General features: G+C 37.9%; 1 protein-coding gene across 1 annotated transcript in view; it reads left to right on the plus strand.

Moving 5' to 3' along the window:
* KITLG (KIT ligand) overlaps positions 1–22,437 on the plus strand; it is a 136,584-nt gene that overhangs the window by 107,761 nt on the left and 6,386 nt on the right. The window contains exons 3-8 of the mRNA XM_017743902.1: positions 7,440–7,502; positions 11,710–11,889; positions 13,795–13,957; positions 14,829–14,924; positions 21,431–21,540; positions 22,035–22,111. Coding sequence (XP_017599391.1) covers positions 7,440–7,502; positions 11,710–11,889; positions 13,795–13,957; positions 14,829–14,924; positions 21,431–21,540; positions 22,035–22,111 — 689 coding nt within the window. The remainder of the gene's footprint in view (positions 1–7,439; positions 7,503–11,709; positions 11,890–13,794; positions 13,958–14,828; positions 14,925–21,430; positions 21,541–22,034; positions 22,112–22,437) is intronic.

Genomic DNA, 22,437 nt, shown 5'->3' on the forward strand with positions numbered 1-22,437 from the left:
TTTGTAGCAAGTACAAGTTTTTTATGTTCTTTTAAATATATCCTTAGTACATATAAAAAAGGACTCCAGTGTGAAATTTCTTAAAAATATGGTTCAGGAGACCCTAAAACTCTTGCAAATTATAGTAAAAGTTTTGTACCATTTCTGCTTTTTGAAACACAATATACTCCTTGAATTAAGGAATGATATTCTTATGATGTGTATCTTCAGAATTAGACATTGCACACATGGGTGGTTGGGTTCTTTATTAGAATCATAGAATCATTAAGGCCTCTAAGGTAGAGCCCAGCCTTTGACCAAACACCACCATGCCAACTAAAGCATAGCACTAAGTACAGCATCCAGAGATTTCTTGAACACCTTCAGGAATGGTAAGTCCACCACCTCCCTGGGCAGCCATTTTTTCTTGTCCTGGGAGGAGAGGCTGTCTCCCATCATGTTACAACCTTTATTCCAGGTAGTTCTAGAGAGTGATAAAGTGTCTCCTGAGTCTCCTTTTCTCCAGGCTACACAATCCCTCAGCCCCTCCTCATATGACTCACTCTCTAGACCCCTCCCCAGCTTTGCTTCTCTGTTGTTCTTCTTGTAGTTAGGGGCCCAGAACTGGACACAGGACTCAAGCTGTGGCCTCACAAGTGCCAAGTGCAGGGGGACAATCACTTCCCTGGTCCTGCTGGCCATACTCTTGCTGATACAGGCCAGGATACGATTGGCCTTCTTGGGCACCTGGGCACATGTTGGATCATGTTCAGCCAGCTGTCAACTAGCACCTCCAGGTCTTTTGCCCCCAGGCAGCTACTGTTCCCCTAGCCTGTAGCACAGTGTAGAGTTCCTGTGAGAAGTGCAGGACCTGGCAGTTTGCTTTATTGATCCTCAGACAACTGGTCCCAGTCAATTGCTCCAGCCTGTCCAGCTCCTCTGGCAGAGCCTTCCAGCACCAACTCTGCCACCCAACTTAGTGACTGAAGATGTTCTTGATTGCCTTGTCGAGATCATCAATAAAGATAATAAACTGATACTGGCTGACCTCAATAGTGAGCCCTAGGGAACACTAATTCACCCCATGGATGTGGTACCATTCACCATCAGTCTCTGGGCCCGGCCATCCAGTTTTTACCCAGTGAAATGTGTACCTGTCCAAAGCATGAGCTGCCAGCTTCCCCAGGAGGATGCTGTGGGAGACAGTATCAAAGGCTTTACTGAAATCCAGATAGAAAACATCCAGAGCCTTTCCCTCTGACTGGAGATCCTGTTGGCCTTTAAGTACAAGTTTTATTTCTAAACTGATCCAAAGAATCTGTGCCTGTAGAACATAGGGTCTTTAACAAATATCCTCCCCTTTCACACTGAGAACAAATTGTAGCCTGTAAGATTTCACAGAAGTGTTGCGTGTACAGTTATTGCCCATAGTTATTATGATGTTATCCACAAGCTGTCACACTTGGCAACAGTGATATAATAGTTGTTCCTAAATGCTTTATTCTCAGCCAGACTGTCATGTTCTTTAACCCTTTTTGTCCACAGTTGTGAGTACAGTCCCATCTCTGTGGGCACTAAGCTATCTGTTCAGTGGTAGTACGCAAATCCCATCACTTGCCTTACGATATTGGCCTCTCTTCTTCCTGTCTCATCACAAATTCTTAGACATCAGCCTAGATTCAGTTTGGCCTGAATCTTCCTCGGAGGCAGACTATAATCTCTTTCATCTCCCCAGAATGTTAGTCTTTCCTGGGCCATTTCTCCTCACTGTAAAGTTACATCACCATCTCTCCCCAGCCATTCAGGTCTTCAACAAAGGTGTCTGATTTGGCTCTCGATGCTTCACAGACCCTTCAAATTCACTTTTAAAAGCTTCATTGTTTTTCTTGTCATAACAGTAGAAATTTTTTTTTTTTTTAGTTCTCTGGACATACAAGTACATTTTTCTTCCAAAGTCTTGGTGGACAAAAATTCGGTCTATGAAAAATCTTTTTCTAGCTTCAGCTTGTGTAGTTTTGCTCTTCTGTCTGTTCACATGCTGCTCTGACCCTTTATCTTCTACTTATTTCCTTCAAGCTGTTCCTCCTTTTTTTTTTCACTATCAATGGCAAGCTTCTTGGGTTTATCTTCAAAGGTACTATTAACACTGCCTGTGTTGTTGTAACACATGCTGAGTTTGCCCTCAGCTTCTCCTCGTTATTTCCATGGTATCTGTTACACTGTTTGTAGCCACAGGAAAGATGCTCCTTGACAAACTCCAGGCAGATTCTCATCCTCTTCCTATCTCATGCTAAAATTCTTTGCAGCATGAATCCATATCCCTCATTTTGCTTTTTCCCCAGTAGGTTTTCCCCTCACACACACTTCTACTGCAGTGCACCTACGGCTTGCAAAACAGTGCCACAATTCCCTACAACCTAGTCTTTGTTTATTTGGTACTGGGCTTGCTCCAAGTACTGTAAACCCCCTCCATTACTTGTAGAAAACTCCTGAGCATGACTGTGGCTGTGTTCTGCTCAACTTTATTGTACTACAGGGATATGAGAACATGCCTCAGTCAAGACCCTCTGTGAATATAGACATGGGATGTCTACTAAGCCTAAGCTTCTGGAGAATAAGTAAGGCATTCTGTGCAGTGCCCGAAAATGTGGGTCATTTGCCTAATCAACTTTGTGTTGAGTAATAAATTGAGGACAGATGTGTGGCGTAACTTGTTTTCAATGGTCTTAATCTGGATTTTCACTAGCATCATGCTAGACTCACATCAGAAGATGGAATTGGAAAGAAAGAAATTCAATAACCACAAGGTTTCTGAGCATTAATCAATGTAAGACCAAACCAGATTGGTATCTGTTAATAAAAAAATTACTTTTATTTTCTGTAAGATTAAATTTATTCATATCTAGGTAATATAACTTTGTCATATGAAGAATATGTCCTAAATGAAATTATATTAAGAAGCAAAGAACAATTGAACAATCATTTTTGTTTTTTCATGGTGAGAACTTTAAAAGAGTATAATCTCATACCTATAGAGAATGAAAGTATTTAGAGAGCATTCATTCTGCCCTACTCATCACATGAACTCCTGCTTCATTTGTAATGAAGATGTCTGGAGGAAAGCACATTACTTGATGAACAAATGTTCCGTATTATGAAACTGTAATTGCAGCACCTGTCAATAAAGTCTGTCCCCATTGTTCTTTTCAGCACAGTAAGTCAGCAGAAAGCTGCTGTAATTGTGCATTTGATTTTGCATAAGAATTAGGAATCAGTTGTATATATGTTTGTTTAATATGAACATCAAAACCTAATTATAAATAGAATTTTCCCTGAGCTGTGCAGTATGTCCAGAATATACCTACATATTTTTGTTTTGTCCATTAACAAAATCTAAGATACCTCTTCTTAATTACTTCTCTAAAGCAATTTTCTTCTTTTCAGTTTTGGAAGCCCAAACAATAGTCAGGATTTACTGACCAGTTCCTTGTTTGAGACATGCTGTCAAATACTTTGCTTTCACATTACATCTTTGCTGGAAATGTGTACTTTACACTCTCTGCCACATTTGATTTTTATTTTTAAATGGAGCTAACTCTCCTGAGTGAAGGGGTTATAAAAAATTATCCAGAGTTGTTATGCTGCAAATAATCTGCCACTATGACTGTAAAAAGTGTGAACGGAAATCGTTAGCATGTTGTCTTAAGCCAAATGATGAAGATTTTATTAACTGCTTCATTAGCAGATGAGATAAGAGTAGATTGCAGAGATGATGTACAGACAAGCTCCTGCAGGAAAAGAAAAGCCAGGGAAGCAGTGAGAAAGATGAAGAGCTGGAGAGGGACTTTTGACAAAGGCATGTAGTGATAAGACAAGGGGGAATGGCTTTAAACTGAAAGAGGGGAAGTTTAGAGTAGATATAAGGAAGAATCCTGTGAGGGTGATGAGGCACTGGAGCAGGTTGCCCAGAGAAGTGGTGGATGGCCCTTCCTTGGAAAAGTGTCAGGGCCAAGTTGGATGGGGCTCTGTGCCACCTGGTGTAGTGGAAGGTGTCCCTGTCCATGGCAGGGGGGTTGGAACCAGATGATCTGTAAGGTCCCTTCCAACCCAAACCACTCTATGATTCTATGAAAAGAATAGGAAAAGGGAAACAAATAGAGAGAAATTCAAGGTAGAAATGGTATCCAAAAGGAAAGTATGTTTTTTTCCCATCATATGCTTCAGAGTAAAAAAGAAAACACTTACAATGTAAAATGGTAATTTTTACTTTATTAACATACTTTATCTTTGATATGTGTATAAAAAAATTGTATCTATGCTTGTCTCCTTATAATTTTCATAACAAGCACAATAAAGGGAATTTTCAAGAGCGGTAGCCCTCATTTCAAAGCATGTGACTGCAGATAAGTCATCTCTCATGTCTGCTCTTGCGATGAAAGAGTAGTTTATGGAACCCAAATCACTTCTACATCCTTTTTTCATCTCCCATCTATGTGACCGTGAGCATTTTTTAAAACATATTTGGGTTATGCAATGTTAACAGTGCTGTATTAAATATTCAGACCTCTCTATGTCAAAAGTAATCTTACATTCCCCAGTTTGAGTTTTTGTTACAACTGGGAATATAGTACTATGGATTTGTAGACATAAGTCTAGATTTCCCTGCTCTTCGCCTTTTCTCAGAGCCTGTTAGGACTTCTACAATCACACACACCCACTAAATCAGAGAAAATTTTTGTGACATTTTAATTGCAACTCAGGGTTCTTTTAGTTCTATGCATTCCTTTCCAAGATTATCATTTGACATTCTCTATAATCATCAAAACTGTTACTTCTGTTTAAACCAAGGTAAGTCATGCAGGCAGGTGTTTTGTGGCCCCCCAAATTTGTCACTGTACTTAAGGAGTTGAGTAGAGGAACTAGTAAAAAAGCCATTCCAGGAATCAGATGGTTTCAAGGGACAATTCTTTTCCAAATACCTTTGCTTAGGAAGGTCAGAGCTGCCTTGTCATCTGCTCCTTGTTGGAAGCCACAGCAGTCAGGCACCCTGCACAGAGTGGGTGTGCAGAGTCCATTCATTACTTTCAGGATCATTTCAGCAGATGAAAATCAGGATTAAAATCTTGGTGGTTAGTATTCAACAGAATTTCAAGACACGTTTCAGCAAAGTAAGAGAGTACAGCGTGCAGATCTAGTAGAGATGTATCCTTCACTCTTACATCAGGGGCTTTACCCTATTTTCTGAGTTGCGTGAGTTGGGAAGTCTAAGTGAGACACAAATGTAACTCCCTCGCTTTGACTGAGATCCATCGTTTACCAGCACAGCATCTGACATGTGGAGTTCAGTCAACAAAACTTGTTAAAGTTTCATCTTGAGGCAGGGCATATATTTTGTCTTTGACACCCTCCTCCCAGTGATCTTCATTTTTAGTAGTAAATTCAAAAATATCTTATCTGATTCACAGTCTGTCAAGGAGAAGAATATCTGAGGCTGAGCTGTATGCTCCAGCTCTGATTGAGAAGGTGTAAGAGCTCTTGGGCAGTTAAATTTTTTTAACTGTGCATGAAAAGTGCTTGAGAGGCTCTGATGCCAGGAGAGTAGATTGTATACATAATGCATATCAATTCTTGTAGTGTTCATTGATGTGGAACAAATTTAATCTTCCAGTGACCTTTCTTAAAGAACAGTGGTTTTGCTGGCATTGCTAAGTGTGAAATCCCTCTAGAGTGAGCATGGGAAACTTTACACATAGAGTAGCATCTTCACTATCTATGGTGCTTGAAGTGCTGCTAGTCCTACCTCTCTAGGCACGCAAAGGAAGCTAGAAAAAAAATGGAATAAGTATTAGTATGTCATGATGCAGTGATATTTAAAGAAAGGAATAAAAGACAAAAAAATTGAAAGAGGATTTAGAATAAATCTGATGCTCTAAACAAAGAACAAATATATTGACATATTTTTCAGTATTTATAGCATCTTGAATCAGCTCTCCAAAATGCCAGGTAAATTGAAATTAATATTGAGAATTTTAGTGATGCTTCTGCTTTGGGAGTGTGTAGGTATAAAAATAAAAGAAGAAGAAAAGAAGAAATGAAGATTAAAAAAAACTGATTTATGTGAGGGAATTTAGAAGGATCATTTGTATAGTAACTGTTTTAAAGCTGTAGGAGAAGGATATATGTCATTGAGTGGGAAGATAGTGGCTTAGTCCACGTAAATTAAAAAGAAGTGTTCAGGATTCAGTTGTGTTTAGCTGTGTATATTGTGTATTGCCCTTGATCATTTCTAGAACCATAACATTTTGAAATAACTGTTTTAATTTTTAATTGAAACAAAATTTTAATTTAAGAAATAAAATGTTTTGTCAAACAAAGTACTACCTAAAAACTGCACAGGGGGAAAAGAAATCCCTGTGCTGGTTGCTATAGCAGCAGAATCAAAAGCAGCCATAACAGAATGATCTTTAACCTGAAGGAGAACTGCTTTTGCACCAAAGGAGCTACATCTGTGCATATTGGTTTTGACTACATGGATTTCAAAGCAGCATGAGAAATATCAGTTGGCTTTTTCATTGACAGAAAATAGGTTTACTGTATCATTAAGCATTATATTATGGTTAAACCTTTTGAATAAATACTTCAAAAGACTGTGGATTTGTGGCAGTCCAGTGGCTGTTGGACTTTTCATCTCCCAACCCAGCACATTCCCCAGATGTTCAACCATGTTTCACAATAGTGTTGGATCCCATCTGTGGCAGATTGTATTGTATAATTCAGTGGAAACCCTTCTTCTACTCCTTATCTTTGCTGCAGCACACTTCATGCTCACCCACATCTGCAAAGGTGCACTCAAGCTTACATGTGTGGAAGCTCTCCTTTGCCCCAGGACATTTCTATGATATAATTATATTGCTCATCATTAGTAAGAGGCACAACTTCAAAGTTAAAGTTGTGCTCAAGTGTTTTTCTGACCTGGTACATTACTAAGCACAAGGCAGACACCTATTTAGGCTCAGATGCATGTTCAACATTATTTGAAGGAAAAAGAGCTGGATACTTCTGTGTCCTCTACTGCCTACAGTACAAATTGTCATGTAAACACTTCAAGGCATTAAAAGGTGGAAGGGCAGTGGAGTTCCTGCAGTAATGAATAACCTCAGATCACTTCTTCTCAACCCATTGTTGACTTTAATTCTGCTGGGAAGCAGTAGCATTGAACATGATCAGATCAAATCTGGGCATATTACAGAGCTGTGGAAAGATGGTTCACTTGTGAGCAAATAAGGGTCAATAGCAGTTCCACGGGAAAATAAGTATGTATGTAACCTCTTTTGCCTGTACCTGGTAAATTACTGAAAATTTGTGTTGAATGTCTGGTAGATTTTGTTGAATGCAGTAATGGAAATGAAATCTTACTTTGTGTAGTAAGTAATTACATTTTTATTATCTGTTTATTGTAGGTTGGAAATCTCCCAAATGATTATATGATAACCCTTAAATATGTCCCGAAGATGGATAGTCTGGTATGTACAACCACTTCAAGTTAATCCCAATAAAACAGCCCACTGGAACCAGTGATGGCTGTAACATTTTGTACCTAGTCCTATGTCTTACCAAGTTACAGTTAAATAATGTTTATTTCACTTTTCATATGGTTCCCAAGTATTTACTTAAAAGAAATGTAGAGAGATTCCTGCAGTCCCTTAAAACCTTTTTAACTACAGGAATTCTAGGAAAATGTTTCTTCATATTAAATTTTTTAACATTTTTTTTCCAGAAAAGTCAAATTTTCATCATGTTATTATTTCATCAGTATTATTTCATTGTGCTAATTGAAAAATATTGCTTTCTTAAAGAAACAGGTTCTCTCTAATTGTGCTTTCGAACACACTGTAGAAGTCCTTCTTGTTTCAGCCAGTGGAAATGCCATTAGAGCACAACAAATAATTAGTAGCCAGTAAAGAGAATCCCAAATTCAGTGAATGGTATCCTCAGTAACTAAACAAACAGTAGGATTTCAAACATGCTTTGTGTTATTCTTTCTATATAATCCTGTATTTAATACATAGTGATACTTTCAAATAAGCATTATCTACACACTTTGAAATTTTATAACACTTTTTATTAAAAAGTCATATTATTTTATTGCTTAATCTACTAAATAATTTTGTGTTTTCCTTGATTTAACAAAACCAATTTCGGAATGATGTATTGAAAATGCTCTCTTGGTTGTTGCATACATTGCAATAAAAGGGAGATAAGGAAACAAAGAAAAGTACAAATTATGCTGAATGCTGTATTGTTTTATGGCAAGGAAAAAAGTAAGAAAATTATGATTTTGTCAGTTAAACTGAACAATACTGTGCCTGTCTTAAGAATGAATCATTGTACACATACATCAGTAGCTGAAAATCATCTCCTAGGTGTAAGAAGCTGGTTTTGTGTCTCTACGAAGTTTTCATTATAAAAATCCAATTTGTATGTGATACACATATAAAAATGCATCCTACCCTACAGCAATGTGGCAAACCTAGCAGTATTCCCTATTGATATTGGAAAATGATGCTGGAAGCAACATTCAGTCCTGAATAACAAGAATATGGGAGGAGGAAACGGAGGCTGCGGGATAGTGAAGGGCCCTCAGCTGTGAGGTTATGAAGGGTTGTGTCAGATGCTGTTGCCCCAGCTTCCAGGATGAGCCCATTAGCTGTTGGGCTGGATCAAGGCTGTTCCCTCCACTGCGTTCCTGGCGGCGTTGGCAGATGAAGAAGGTCAGGGAGCCTGCTTGAGCAATGAGTCCTGGTTGTTCTCACTCTTGCCTCTCTCTGTGGTTCAGTTTTGACTGCCAGTACGCAGATTCTTTTCCATAGTTTCAGTGCCAAGATCAAGGTGTCATCTTGATGCATCATATCCAGAAATTTAGATCCAGTTTACATTGACGACAAGCAGCCAAGAAATAAAAAGGAAGAAGAGAAGTTCAGAGCTGAGATTTCCATGTTCCCTTTGTACACCACTTTCAGTCATGATAATGTAAGGTGCAGCTCTTGGCCACATGCCTTCACAGGAGGAAGTATTCAGCAGTATTCGGATCCCACTTTGCCAAATTCCTCTCTGGGAATTTCAGGTTGTGTTATGCATACCACAGCAAGGCTGGCTGAATAAGTAGGCTTTGTTCTGGGTTCTGCAAGGTCCCTGCAAGCTGGGAAACCCATGACTTTGCCTAAAGTATATGCCCTTTGCTCAACTCTGAAGGGATTGAAATGGTGCTCTGAAATTTTTTTCAATAGATTTCAGTCTTCGGTGCATGCATGAAGTGGGAAGTGTACCCAAGGTAGCAAGTCCCAAATGTAGATGACTAAAGGTAGGAAGGCAGGGTGAAGGCAAAGCAGATGGGAAGCCAGTGTAGTGCATGTAACAGGAACAGACTGACCCATCCATTAAACAGGAGGGTTGTTGCATTATGCACTAGCTCAAGGCAACTGAGTGGCTTTAAAAGTAGTCTTGTATAGAGTGAACTGTGTAGTCAAACCTGAAGGTTAAAAGGCAAAGATGACAGCAAAGGGCTGAATTCAGAAGAGGAAATAACATTCAAACTTTTATGTAGGTGTAGAAAGCAAAAGCCAAATGAGGGCTACCCCGAAGTACAAAGGAAATCAGGTTTGCAGTCACCCTAAAATGTAAATCTTGGTCAAAGTTTACACAAAACATCAGAGTTAAACCTCCATTTCTCCTTTCAAACAATATCACATTTTTCAATTTGAGCAGTTTCATCCCTGTGTTTGATAGGTATTGACATAGCAAGTGATTGCACAGCTTGACATTACTGAAAAGAGAACTTAGAGCTTTTGTGAAATGCAGCTTTGTAGGTCAGAACAGTTCAGTTAGAGGAGACTCCCACACACATGCTAAACTGCGGGAGCAACAAAATAGACTCCCTGCTGGAATTGCCAAATGCTCACTAGGAGAAGCAGCAAGCTTATGCTAGTCCCTGCCAGAGGAGAATGTTCACCCATAAAACCTCAAAGGAAAAGGTTTTCCAGGTTTCCAGTTCAGGGAAGCACAATAGTTCTGTGTCAGTGTTCCTACACCAAGCAGAGGAAGGTAAATTCGTTGTCTGTGTCGTGGGGGTAGTGGGACATGGTACAAGATACACTGCTTGAACAGAGTATGTTTCAACAAGCTTTCTCTGATTTATTTCCTTTGGCCTCCCTCCTCATCTTGTTGTCCTTGAAGGAAAAAAGGGAAGCAGACTCAGGCCAAATGCAATCCATTTCATTTTCCATTTCTTTCTTTTTTAAGTCATTGTTGAGATAATTACATAAGGTGATATCACTGACTTGCCACAAGTTATCATTGTGTGAGAAAGTTGTACACAGAAGTGGAAATTCAGGTGGAGCTGGACAATGTATTTACATTTGGTTCTCTCAGTCTGGAAGCCTAATAGTCTGATTAGTCTTCAAAAAGGTGAAGTGCATTTTTTCTTGTGAGAAACATTCACACATCAAAGCAGAACAACACCTGTGGATTTTTTTTTTTTTTTAATAAAGAAACTGCATGCGGGTTTATTGAAGAAATCGAGTAAAATGAGATTAAGCCTAGAAGTGTGTACTTTGCCAAACATTTGCTGTGTGTTGCAGAAGGTGGATTCAGTGGGTGCTGCCTGTCTGCTGGGCAGCAATTGGAAATTGGTTTACTGATACTGAGAGTACTTAGGGTTTGTTGGGCCAAGATCTTTGTATCTGGAAGGCTTTAATGAGACATTTTCAATATTGGAAAAAATAACTTCATATATGGAATAAATTCTCATAACATTTGCCAATAAAAATTTAGCTTTTATTGGGAAGGTGTTTCCAGGTACAAATTGCAGTCTGGCTAATACATTACCTGTATTCTTGCTGATCATACCGAGTTAGAGATTATCCTGAGCTGGGTGACTTTTTTGTCTATTTGACTACTGTTATGTATATCTAAGTAAAAGAAGTTAATGACTCCCTTTAAGACAGCAAAGTGAATTACCAGGTTTCAGTCATGTGAACAGCTGTACAAACTTTGTCTGCAAACTAATTGCATAGGTGTTAGTGTACAGTGACAGGCTGTGCAGAACACTTTTGATGTCGAAGACTCAGGGAGAAGAAAGGCTTCTAGATCTAGAAACTGTTCCCAGTAATGGCATTTAGTGAAAAAGCTGAAGAGAAGGAGTTAACTCAGCTAACTAGTTTAAAGGTGGATAAAAGCACACAGGGTTTCCATGCAAAATGTTTATGGAAACCTTCCTGATAAGAAATTTAAATCAAGGATCTTTGGGGTTAACTGAGTCATGTAAAGTAACAATAATGAATGAAAACTGATATTGAAAGAATTGTTAAACCAGTAGGAGTTGGAAAGAAAATAAATAAGTTAATGAAAGCATGGACTAGGGTTCATAGTAGCATGTTCCAAGGCTCAAACTCTCAACACACTGACACTTGGCATTCATTGAGGATTTAATGAAGGGATGGCATTTAACAGACAACCATAAATATGTCAGTATCTGTAAGAATGGAAATACTACCAAAAGGACTGAAGAGAAAATTGGCCACAGTAAAGAAGAAGAATTGTCATTTATACTTTTGAGATAGTTTAAATTGGAAAGAACAGTCTAATTTACTTTTGCATATTGAGATGTTTAACCAGCTTTTACAGATGTCTGATATTTAATTTACATCTCTTTCTCTTTTTATCCCCCGACAGCCTAATCACTGTTGGTTGCATTTGATGGTGCCTGAATTTTCAAGGAGTCTACATAATCTTCTCCAGAAATTCTCAGATATTTCAGATATGTCAGATGTTTTAAGCAACTATTTAATCATCAATAATCTCACAAGGATAATTAATGATCTTATGGCATGCCTTGCTTTTGATAAAAACAAGGTAATCTTATACAGAGTTTCAGCTTTTATACTGGATATTTATTTCTTACTTTCTGTTGTGCAATATTCACTAATAGTTTAGAAATATCCAGGGCTTTATTAGATTTGTTTTCATTTCTATTCCTGTTCATCTAAAATTTAGATGCTTTGTTTAGAAATGCACTGAGTACACTGTGCTGACACTAGCTAATGGTTATCTCCTTTTTCAAAGAAAAATGGCTTACAAGGAATTACAGTATATACAATGACCTGTATACAGTTGTTTAAATAGTCAGAAATGCAGCAATCTTCTTTAAGATAACTAATTCATTCCAGTCTTTCTGAAACTAGCAGAAATCTTCCTTGTGTATCCAGCTTAAATTATATATTTTGCTAGTGATCTAAATGTAAATTTAAAGATGATGTGGTTGAATTTATTAATATACTCTTAATATGTATCACAGTGTGTGAAGCTCTGAAAGCTTCTCCATGGTTTAATGAACTTTTTTATACAAAGGCACAGCAAAGGATATAGGTCCATTTCAATGGGTTTCTGGATTCTGACAGCAGCTGGAAGGATTCCAAGAGTCTTACTCAAGAGATGTCTGATTCTCTCTACAGGCAGGGAAGGGGGGAAGAAATTAATTTACTAGTCCCTTATCCAGATCTGACCAGAATATCAGTAATTAAAAATAAGTTCTGTAGTTGAAGGTTTTGTCCCACTGAATAAAACAGGTAAAATCCATCATGTTCTTCAGAGCAAGTATTTAATCTTCCATATACAGTTATTTTGGTCAGCTAAGTCCTTAGTTGTAATTGCACCTTTTTAACACCCATAATGAGTCAAATGAACTAAAACACTCAGGTGCCTTTAGAGTGGAATAACCTTGTACGGTTATCATGTATTTGGGTTACAATGCTGTGAGTATTTAGACATTCCCTACTTTTCCATTTCAAACTGAATGATCTCCAATCTTCAGTGTATATATAGTTTTTTTTCTTTTCTATTTTTGTCCTGATGATTCAAAGCACTCAGCTAGGATGTGGCTGGGGAAGAGGAATTTTATTTTTTAGAATGGAAAAGTAATTATTCTGTAATTCAGCAAAACAACTAGCTATTGATTTCCTTAGAGAATAATGATGTTAAGTCTAGTACTTTCAGCATCAAGCATAAAATAACTTTGGAGCCAAAACCAGGAGGTTTTCCTTAGGACATACTTAGACCATGTTCTTATCACTGTCCTCCTTCTTGGGAGTACAGAGTACCCCCAGGCCAAATTTGACTTGCTGACAAAAAAAAAAAAAAAAAAAAAAGAAGAAAAAAAAAAAGAAAAGAAACCCATCAATTGTCTTAACATGGATCTCAATCATGTTGTTTAGTCTGGCATAACAAACTTGTCTGTTAGATCTCAGAGTGATTTGGCTTCCTTGTTTGTAGTCACTCTTATTTTTAGGTACATTATCAGGCATCTCAACCTGTTTCTGTGCAGTGGTGTATCCCAGCTATTGTATTCTGTTCCCCATTCTCTTAATGACAATACCAATGGTTGTCTTGTGTTCATGTGTTCAGATTAAAAGGATCCTGTAAAACTTTACAAAGTAATGTGAAATCAAGGGGTTTTTTTTAATGAGGGGTATTTTAAAAAGTCTCTTGGTTTTCAGTATAGGATGGGAGACCGTCTCTCATTCCTTAGCAATTTTGCAACACTGTATTAATAATTCATTTCTATTTGCAAAGCTAATTTGAAATCCTCAGATCAGAAGGCTTGTATGTTTTATGAAGATTGTATACAGCCAGTCTGGTTGTCTGCAGGTTAAAAATTTAAACTGTTTTGTATCATCTTTGGATATTTTTATCATTTGTTGAGGTGTTGAAATGAGCATCTCCCTTGACCTTCTTTCAGCTGAATTCTCTGTTTTACTGTAGGATTTTGTAAAAGAAAATGGTCACCTTTATGAAGAAGGTCACTTCATTCCTGAGGATTTTTTTAGGCACTTTAATAGTACCATTGAGGTCTACAAAGAGTCTGCAGACAGATTGGATAGGAATGACTGCATTTTGCCTTCAACAGTAGAAACATCAGTGAATGGTAAGAGGAGTCTCCTTTTGGGGAGCAGAATCTAAGTAGATATAAATGTGTGGTTTTCCTTGGATTTCAGAGATGCTAAGGATCTGATACCATGCCTCCATGTCACCTTTTTACTGCAAATTAAAGTAACTACTGACACTGAAGTTTGTATTTCTGTTCAAAGTCAAGTTCTAGTGCCATCATTCCTAGATACATCATTTCTCAGTATAATCAAAATAACCTTGCATTATGCTGCTCTGTTTCTATTAATCCAAAATATATCCTAGATTGTCTTTTTAGACTGTTCTTCTTATCTTCTCTTAATGCTCTATTTAGTTTTATAAGGCCGTAAAAGAGCCTAAGATTGTACTGAAAGGAGAGGAAGTTAGGACAAGCTGTAAATCGCAGCAGCCTCAAGTCACCTTCAATTTCATCCTATGTTTCCTGAACAGGGCGATGTTTACTTCATTTAAAATTTTTAACAAGCTCAAGTCAGGTTCCTGTAGCTCTTTCTTATCCTTCCAGTAAATGGAGAGTTTGTATTACCTTTTCTTTTACTCTCTCTAGTGACAGATGCTTTTTAATTAGGGCAATGTGTCCAGTTGTATAGTTACCTCTGTAGTAACTAGAAGCAGATCAGTGCCATAACCTAAGAACTTGTTAGCAGCAACTGATTTTCCCAATTAGCTATTCAGCAGCAGCTTAGCATGTAGACACTTCTGCCTCTTGATAAAACTGCCTTTTGTGGCTTAATCTGCTTTATAAACAGCCCTACAGCCAGCTTTTAAGACAGCCCTATAGCCAACTCAGAGTAGTCCTGTAGCCCATCATCTTATATAGAGGCAACTGTATTTTAAGTTTCATAATGCTGACAAATTCATTTTCTATTTAGATTCCAGAGTCGCTGTCACAAAAACATTTTTGTTTCCTCCTGTTGCTGCCAGCTCTCTTAGGAATGACAGCATTGGCAGTAGCACTAGCAGTAACAGTAAGTACAAGTGATTGAATATATGTGTCTTCATTTTGTTCTGGTAGCTGGTTGTTATGAGAGCTCAGAGGAAAAGAATGTCATTAATTGTGCAAATTAATGGGAAGTTACATGTTCCTGATGGTGTACCATGTGTTTCTCAGCTGTCATACTGAAATGCAATGAACTTATCTAATCAAAATGTAGAGATGCTATCAAGTTACAATTATGTGACAGATCTCTACAACTTGGAAAGGGCAGGGCTCTTCGTTTTGGCTGTCATGAGGTCTCACTAGTCATATGGCCTCAGCAAATTTGGCTGTCCCAGCCACCTCATTTTAACTCTCAGAAAAGGAAGTTGCTCCAAATGAACAGAATAGCTATCCTAAATCAGACAAGAGTACTCACATGGACAAAGAGGCTACCTGTACATTGCATTTTGAGAGTACTGTCAATCCCAAGCTTTACACCAGCCCTGAGGACAGTCCCTGTGTTTGTTTGCTGTAGTCACAGTAGGGCCACCTCCATGGTCAGCATGCTTTCCTTTAGGGTCAATGACAAAGTCACTACTCTTCCGGCAGGCTGTAATCTTCTCTCTGGCATACTCATCTCCACCTTTCTTATCTGTCTCGGTCACTGCGTTCCATGACCTGATTAGAGTCCAGAAATGTTACTGTAAGAGCCTCAGCATTACCTGTCACGAGGTCAGAAAGGGTATAGGCATCTGAGGTAGAAGGAAACAGTGACATTTCAGGGGCTTTTAGTGACATCACGTACAACAAGGTGAGCACTATCTGGAGTTTCTCACGTGAAAAAAAGGGGATTTTCCTTAGAGGTTCCTGAAATGGTGATCAAAGCTTAACCTTGTTGTTTTCTTGTTCCTGTTTCCCAGATATGTCAGGATGACAATGTGTATCTAGCTCTCTTTACAATTTCCCCTTTTCACTTCACAAACATCTATGTTATCGGAATGTGTGGTGATGAAGTGTGTGGCTGGTACTCCCTGTGCTTAAAGAAACACGTGCAGAGGGGCAGCCTGATGTAGTCTAGTGGGCACAATGGTAGCTCCTGATGGTGACACTGTTGCTACTAAGCCTGAGTTTTTTCTCATGCTCTTTCTCTTTGGAATGTGTAATCTAGTTACCCTCCGAGGTTTTAGCAGCATGCATGCTACCTCGTAGTTGGCTCACAGCTGCTATCAGATTTGAAGGCCTTCTTGATTGCTTTCTAATTAAGAGTAGGTCTTAAGTCATCATAGCCCAGAACCCTCAGAGCAGAAGGAATTAAAAAACCCCCTCCTCTCCTGGCTGCCAGCCTGACTCTTCGGAAAAGAGAAGACTCCTTGCCATAGACTCCTTGCCAGGAGGTCACAGAGCTGTCTGCAAATAACCTGATGAGCCCAGGGCCAACTCTGAGGCACTAGGAAGGGGTTAAAGACCTGTCTCTCTCTCAGGTCTGAACATGTGATAATTTTTTCTGTCACTGCTAGAGGAAAAATATTCAGCCACAGCCAGAAGCAATGGGAATGGATCAAGAAGCCAAAAGACAGACAGATTGCAGGAGCTGTTCAGATGAAAGGAGTTTGACCCGGTACAGTAACAGAAGGGATTCCGGGCAGTGCAGTGGAGTGTGGCACTTGTGTCTGTACTGTGGAGGAGAGTGCATAAGCAGGATTATTAATCTCGTTTTATAATTGGAACTGATAAACAAGTAGGAAAAAAGCCTAATTAAAATAATGCAGTAAGTCAAAGAAATTGCTTGGCTACCATATGCTGTACAGGTGTGTTTTAACTGATTATCATTCTCTTAAGCAATTTATTGGAAAATGGGATATCAGTTAACAGCCTTATGTAGAAATGACATGAGGACTGCATGTCTGGCTGGGGACAGTCTGAACGCATAATCAGATTAAATTACATTAACTTGAATGCTGACTGGTTACATTGTAGTTATTTGTTTGGAGGTTTTTTGCAGGGAGGGAGCTGGGGAATCTTTATTGGAGTCACTGTTTTACTCCCTGAAATGGCCTTCAGTGCCAGTTTTAGTTTTGTCTTGCCTTTATTGCTGACGAAATTTTGGTTTAGTTAATCCTTACCTTCTTGGAAGGAGCAACAATGAATAAAGCTTAGTATTTCCCCTGTGAAGACTTCCAAGCACAGCATTCCCTTGGCTTCAGTACTGTCCTCAGAAGAGCTCCACTAGATTGAAATTTCAAAAAGGAAAACATTGAGAAGAGGGGAAGCCTGAAAAAAAGCATCTTCAGACACAAACTACAATATTTTTTTTAAATTAACCTTTTAATTTTAAACAGTTTTAAATTGAGCTATTTTTCATTTTAATCGTTTCTAGAGCATTTAGAAGCATTCAGTGTTTGCAAAAGGACCCCTCCAGATTAATATATTTTGAATCTATTAATAAAGTCTGTGTAGTCAGATGACTTGAACTGCCCCAATTTTAAATTTAATTTAGACAAACCTGAAGTGCATCATCTAATAAAACAATTTGTGAAATATTTATCACAGAAATTGTATATAAATTAGCTAAGTTATGGATTTTTATTGTTACTACTTTTGTTGAAAGAGTCATGTTTCATGACTCCATTGTTCTTACACAACAATAAAATTAAACTATGATAATAGAGTTGAATCTTAACTAAATCTACACAAAAAGTCTTAGCTGAGCTAAATGGAAAATAGAACAATCATGCTATTCTAATTTTTTTTTGAATGGTAATAGTGCTGTTTTCATTCTTTAAATATTGAATGTAGATTTGTGGCATTTTCCCACTCCATCTTTTCCCCCATAAAATTCTCAAAACACCACCGCCACCATCCCAAATTTATTTAGGCTGGTTTGTTTTTTCTTCTTTGTGTTACATGACTGTAGTCCATTGAAGTTCCAATTAACTGTTTAAGTCCCAGTCTTGCTCATATTTCTCTGGATCATTATATCACACATGGTCTAGAGAATGTAGATGTGATGGTTCATATGTAAAGAACACGTGTCAGGATAAGTTTTGAGTCCTAATCTCTTATCTCAGTGGTCGAACCCATCAGATGAATTTCATATTGCTCTGATCAAAGCTTGAACTTACCAGCTGTGACTAAAACTTCTCCTTTAACTGAATGCCATAATGTTCTTTATAATTTCATTAAAAGTTCAGTGTTGCCTCCTTCCATTTTTGTCTGTAATTTCCTCACAATAATTTAGCTCTATTATTTAGTAATGAGCTGCTCAAAGAACATGTAAACACAGAGGTGTCTGTAACTGTTTTTAGGAAGAAGCTCTCCTTTTTTAATTAAGAAAAAAATACCATAGTTTAATTCAGTAATTGCACAACAATTTGAAAATATTCACCCATGGCTTAATGCAATTGGTGCAGCCTTTTGTGCCTTTGTTTCTTTGTTCCAACTCCATAGTTAATGGAAAACCCTAATGAACAGGTGAGAGCTGCTCTGCACTTTTGCAGATAAGATCTTGTGGTAATTGTGTTGGAACTGAGCAGAGGTAAACTGAAAATTCCTTTGAGACATATATGGCAAAAAATAATTGAGCCAGTGCTTTCAATCATAATCACACATGTCTCAAGGTAGGAAGCGGCTCAATAACTTCATTGTGTAGCTGAGTGGCTTTTAATGTAAATATATTTTGTTGATAGCTTAACATCCCAATGTCCATGTATGTAAATCAGCATCAAATGAGCTCACTTCCTTAGGGAATCTTCCACAAGAGGCAGAGTGAGAACTCTGAGAGATGCTGGCCTGCATCCTCTCCCCTTTTCCACTTTGTTGGATGGAATCAGTAGTTCCTCTGGAATTGCCCAAAGAGTTCATAAAGTTATTGGTACACCTGGTTCCTGCTATTCCTTCTGTGTAGAGCTCCGAAGTTTCTAACAGAGGAAAAAGTCCCTGTGGTAGCCAGCTTTCTTTCCTTCTCTCCCTTTTCTTCATTAGGACGCAAGTCACTGGGAGGTTCTCTAGACTGAAAATTTTTCAGCCTGTTCTGTTTTAAATTTTAATATAAACAAAAGGCACATGAAGAAACCTGCCATGACTCATTTCATTCTCCCCAGATCTTTCAAGAGAATTTTTTCTGGACTTGAAAGTGAAATTAAATAATCCATTGTTCCTTGCTTTTTAAGGTAGCTATGAGTTACTTAACTTTCAAATTAATTCATACACTCTCAGGTTTTGCAAAAAAAAAAAAAAATCTGTTGTCAATTTTAAAAGGTAGGCTGAGGTGAGTGTCACAATGGGACTGCATTTAGGCTCGATCCCTGGGTTGCAGGTCCCCACATGGAAAGCTAATTATAAATTCTTTTTGGTTTTCTATAGATGATGAAGAAATCATCTGCATTGGGAATATCTTCTCAGAAATCAGATTTTTCCAGTTTTAGATACCTCATTGCAAAGGGGTCTCTTCTTAAATTGCATTAAGTTTGTGAAAAATACTGTTAAAAACAAAGGTACAAGATTATCACTGATTAATCTACATAGAGAACATTTCTCTAGTAGTTCATATAAAAACCAGCATGCTTGCCATGCCATGCTGCTCAGCAGTACAGGTAGGCAGAGAGTTTTTGAGATTATACACTCTACCGTAGCATGTTATCAAATGCATGACCTGAAGAGTCTTTGCTTTGATTTTTATTTCACTTTTTAATTTTTTTCTGAAGTTTGTGGGGTGGAATCCAGAAAACATGGCCATCCCCATATGATTTACATAATTTAGTTGTAAAACTCAGCAATCTCTCACTGACAAGAATGGCATTAGGCAAATGAATATTGCTTTTTACTTGCCTAGAGTACAAGAGCAATATCAGAATTTTCTTCTGAGATTACAATTCAGGTAAAGTAACAACAGGAGAGCATTTTTTGAGTTGTTCAGGCTGGCTCCTTTCACTGGAGTTTGCCCAGTTTTCTTGAAGAACAGTTCTGCAAGCAAACACCCTCTGTGCCTAGTATGGGACAGAAAGTTAGCAAAGTTATGTCTCCCCAGTTAATTTCTGCTCTTGGTTTAATGTCTGAGCAGACAGAGGAAGACTAATCCCTCTTTCTCAGCTGATGTTCACCTCTGTAGAACTTTGTAGAACTTTGTCTGCTATCTTTCCCTTTGTAGACAGATTTCTTTCATGGTAAGCTAGCATCGGTTCTGCTTGACTGATGTTTCCTTCTAATGTGCCGAATCTAGCAAACATAAGTGAAACTCAAGCCTCTACAGTCAGAACCAATCTTTGTAAACAGTATATGGGACACAGACATATATGTAGTATATGAATATATAAGATACAGGCTTTATGTTGTCTTTTTATTTCTGTCTACATTGAAGCTAGAAAACACAGCTGAATTTCAGAGATAAAAAGAATATTTCAAGTCTAAAACTTGAAAAATGTCAACAAGAAAATCTGAGAGTTGAAAATTAATTGCTAGTTAATTATAAGAACACTCCTTTCTAAACTAAAGTATTTTCTTGGAGGCTGTTTAGTAATGTACTAAACACATGTTGTTTGACCCAGTGTGTCATATTGTATGTGCTTAGACATTTGCTGTTTGCATGAGTCACACAAATTTTGAGTGCTGTCAGTTCATTTTCATTTCTATGTATCCAATCACCTACACTTTTCCAGTGCCTACAGTTTGGTTCTTTTCCTGTAATCTGTCAATACACCCACTGTTTGAGCTGCAGACACCCAATTTGAAATGAACCAAACCTGGGTGGACAACATCTAAACTACCAGTCTCCTGTGGTTCACTTTGTATTTCAGAAGGAGGGTCTCCGGGTGACTCTGTAGGACTTTCCACGTGCTGCTCTTGATGAAATAACTGAAGGGCCAGATTTTAGTCTCAGCATGCATGCAGCTCCCAGTGAGGGGAGTGGAATTGTTTGTGTACGTAAAAGAATGGCATTGGTGCTCTTCCAGATAAAATGTTAAAAGCTATGAAGAAATGGTTATAACCAAATAACACACAGTAAACCTCAAGGTACAAGAGTTTGATCTTGCTGAAGTCAGTGGTACCTTTCCAGGAAGATATTAGAAGCGGTCAGTCTTACTCTGTTAAATCAACCTCCCTCAAGAGGCCTCATGTCATTCATTAGTGGCAAGGCAAAGTGTCTGTAGTCTATGGGAGCTGTCTGATGGAACTAATGCAAATTCACAAATTCACATATATTACTTTCCACAGAATTGCTTTGTGTTTCAAAGTAAGACCTTCAAAAATTATTAAATCCAAAACTTTGAAGTGTGCATAAGAGATAATTCTCTACAAATGACAAAAAGAGAATTGGTGTTGGTACTTTAGCAACACGGTTGTTTCAGAAGTGGGTGGAGCATCCTTGTGGTCAAAAATTTCCTGTAAGATTTTGTATGAAGGGATTCTCATGTACATTGCATTTCGAAGTATCTGTTCTGCTATTTAAGATGCTGTTATGTAGGTGGTGCATGAAAGTGCTCTTGCTAATAGCGTTGCCCTGAAGATAGTTTTCTGCTGTAAATCTGTCTTCACTAATGAGAGTATCTTTAATTACAGAAGAAGCACTTGGCTTCATTAGCAGCTCCAGCCTGCAAGGGATCAGCATAGCACTGACATCATTGCTGTCTCTCGTTATTGGCTTTATTTTGGGAGCCATATACTGGAAGGTAAGACATACTACATATAATTGTTTACATTGTGATGCTACATTTCTTAGCTGTGGGGAGATGGGAATAATAGAACCATTCTGTATTTGAAAGCAAGAGCTACCTCTTTTGATCTTCACTTAACTATGACTTGCAGATGTAAATCTGTGTGTCAAATTCTTGAATTCCACCATCAAAGTGCAAATCCTATCTTATCAGCATGATCACTCTCTAACTGGAAACAAAAATTGTGGGATTCACCCAATTTGCCATTTCTCCTATTTTATATTGAGAAAGGATTTTTTTTGCTTTTGCCCCCTATGCCCCTGCCAACAATACAAAAACTTCAATAGTAAAATTTATATCAGTAGTAGATGTATGTTAGAGGACAAGATTTGGCCTACGTTTTGCAAGATGACTTTGATATTGAAAATCTGAAGCAAATTGTAACATACAATTGTTTAGGGAGTTACTAAAGCTTTAGAATATTTATGTTTAGTACATTTTCTTCCTAGAAAATACATCCCAAATCCAGACCAGAAAGTGATGAAACTACACAGTGTCATGACTATCAAGAGGAAAATGAGATAAGGTATATTGTTTCACTTAATATTTGTATTTACATATTTAATTTTATCTCTGAGAACTACTTCCTATTTAGGTCTGTGACAAACACAAAAAAAAAAAAAAAACCAAACACAAACTCTTGCTGCAGAGATAAAATATGTGCTTAGAGTGTGCCCTTTAAAGGACTTTCTGGTTTAAACGTAGAAATTGATGTGGATGATAGTTCTGCGTATAGCATTTTATTACAGGGACATTACTTCGTTTGTCTTTATTTCCACTGTGAGAAAGGATTGCTGAGACCTATAGGGAAAGCAACAAAATAAAGTAAATGTTGTTATTTGCTGTGGGGTG

This window comes from Corvus brachyrhynchos, unplaced genomic scaffold (assembly GCF_000691975.1).
Source record: "Corvus brachyrhynchos isolate BGI_N302 unplaced genomic scaffold, ASM69197v1 scaffold9, whole genome shotgun sequence".
NCBI lineage: Eukaryota > Metazoa > Chordata > Aves > Passeriformes > Corvidae > Corvus > Corvus brachyrhynchos.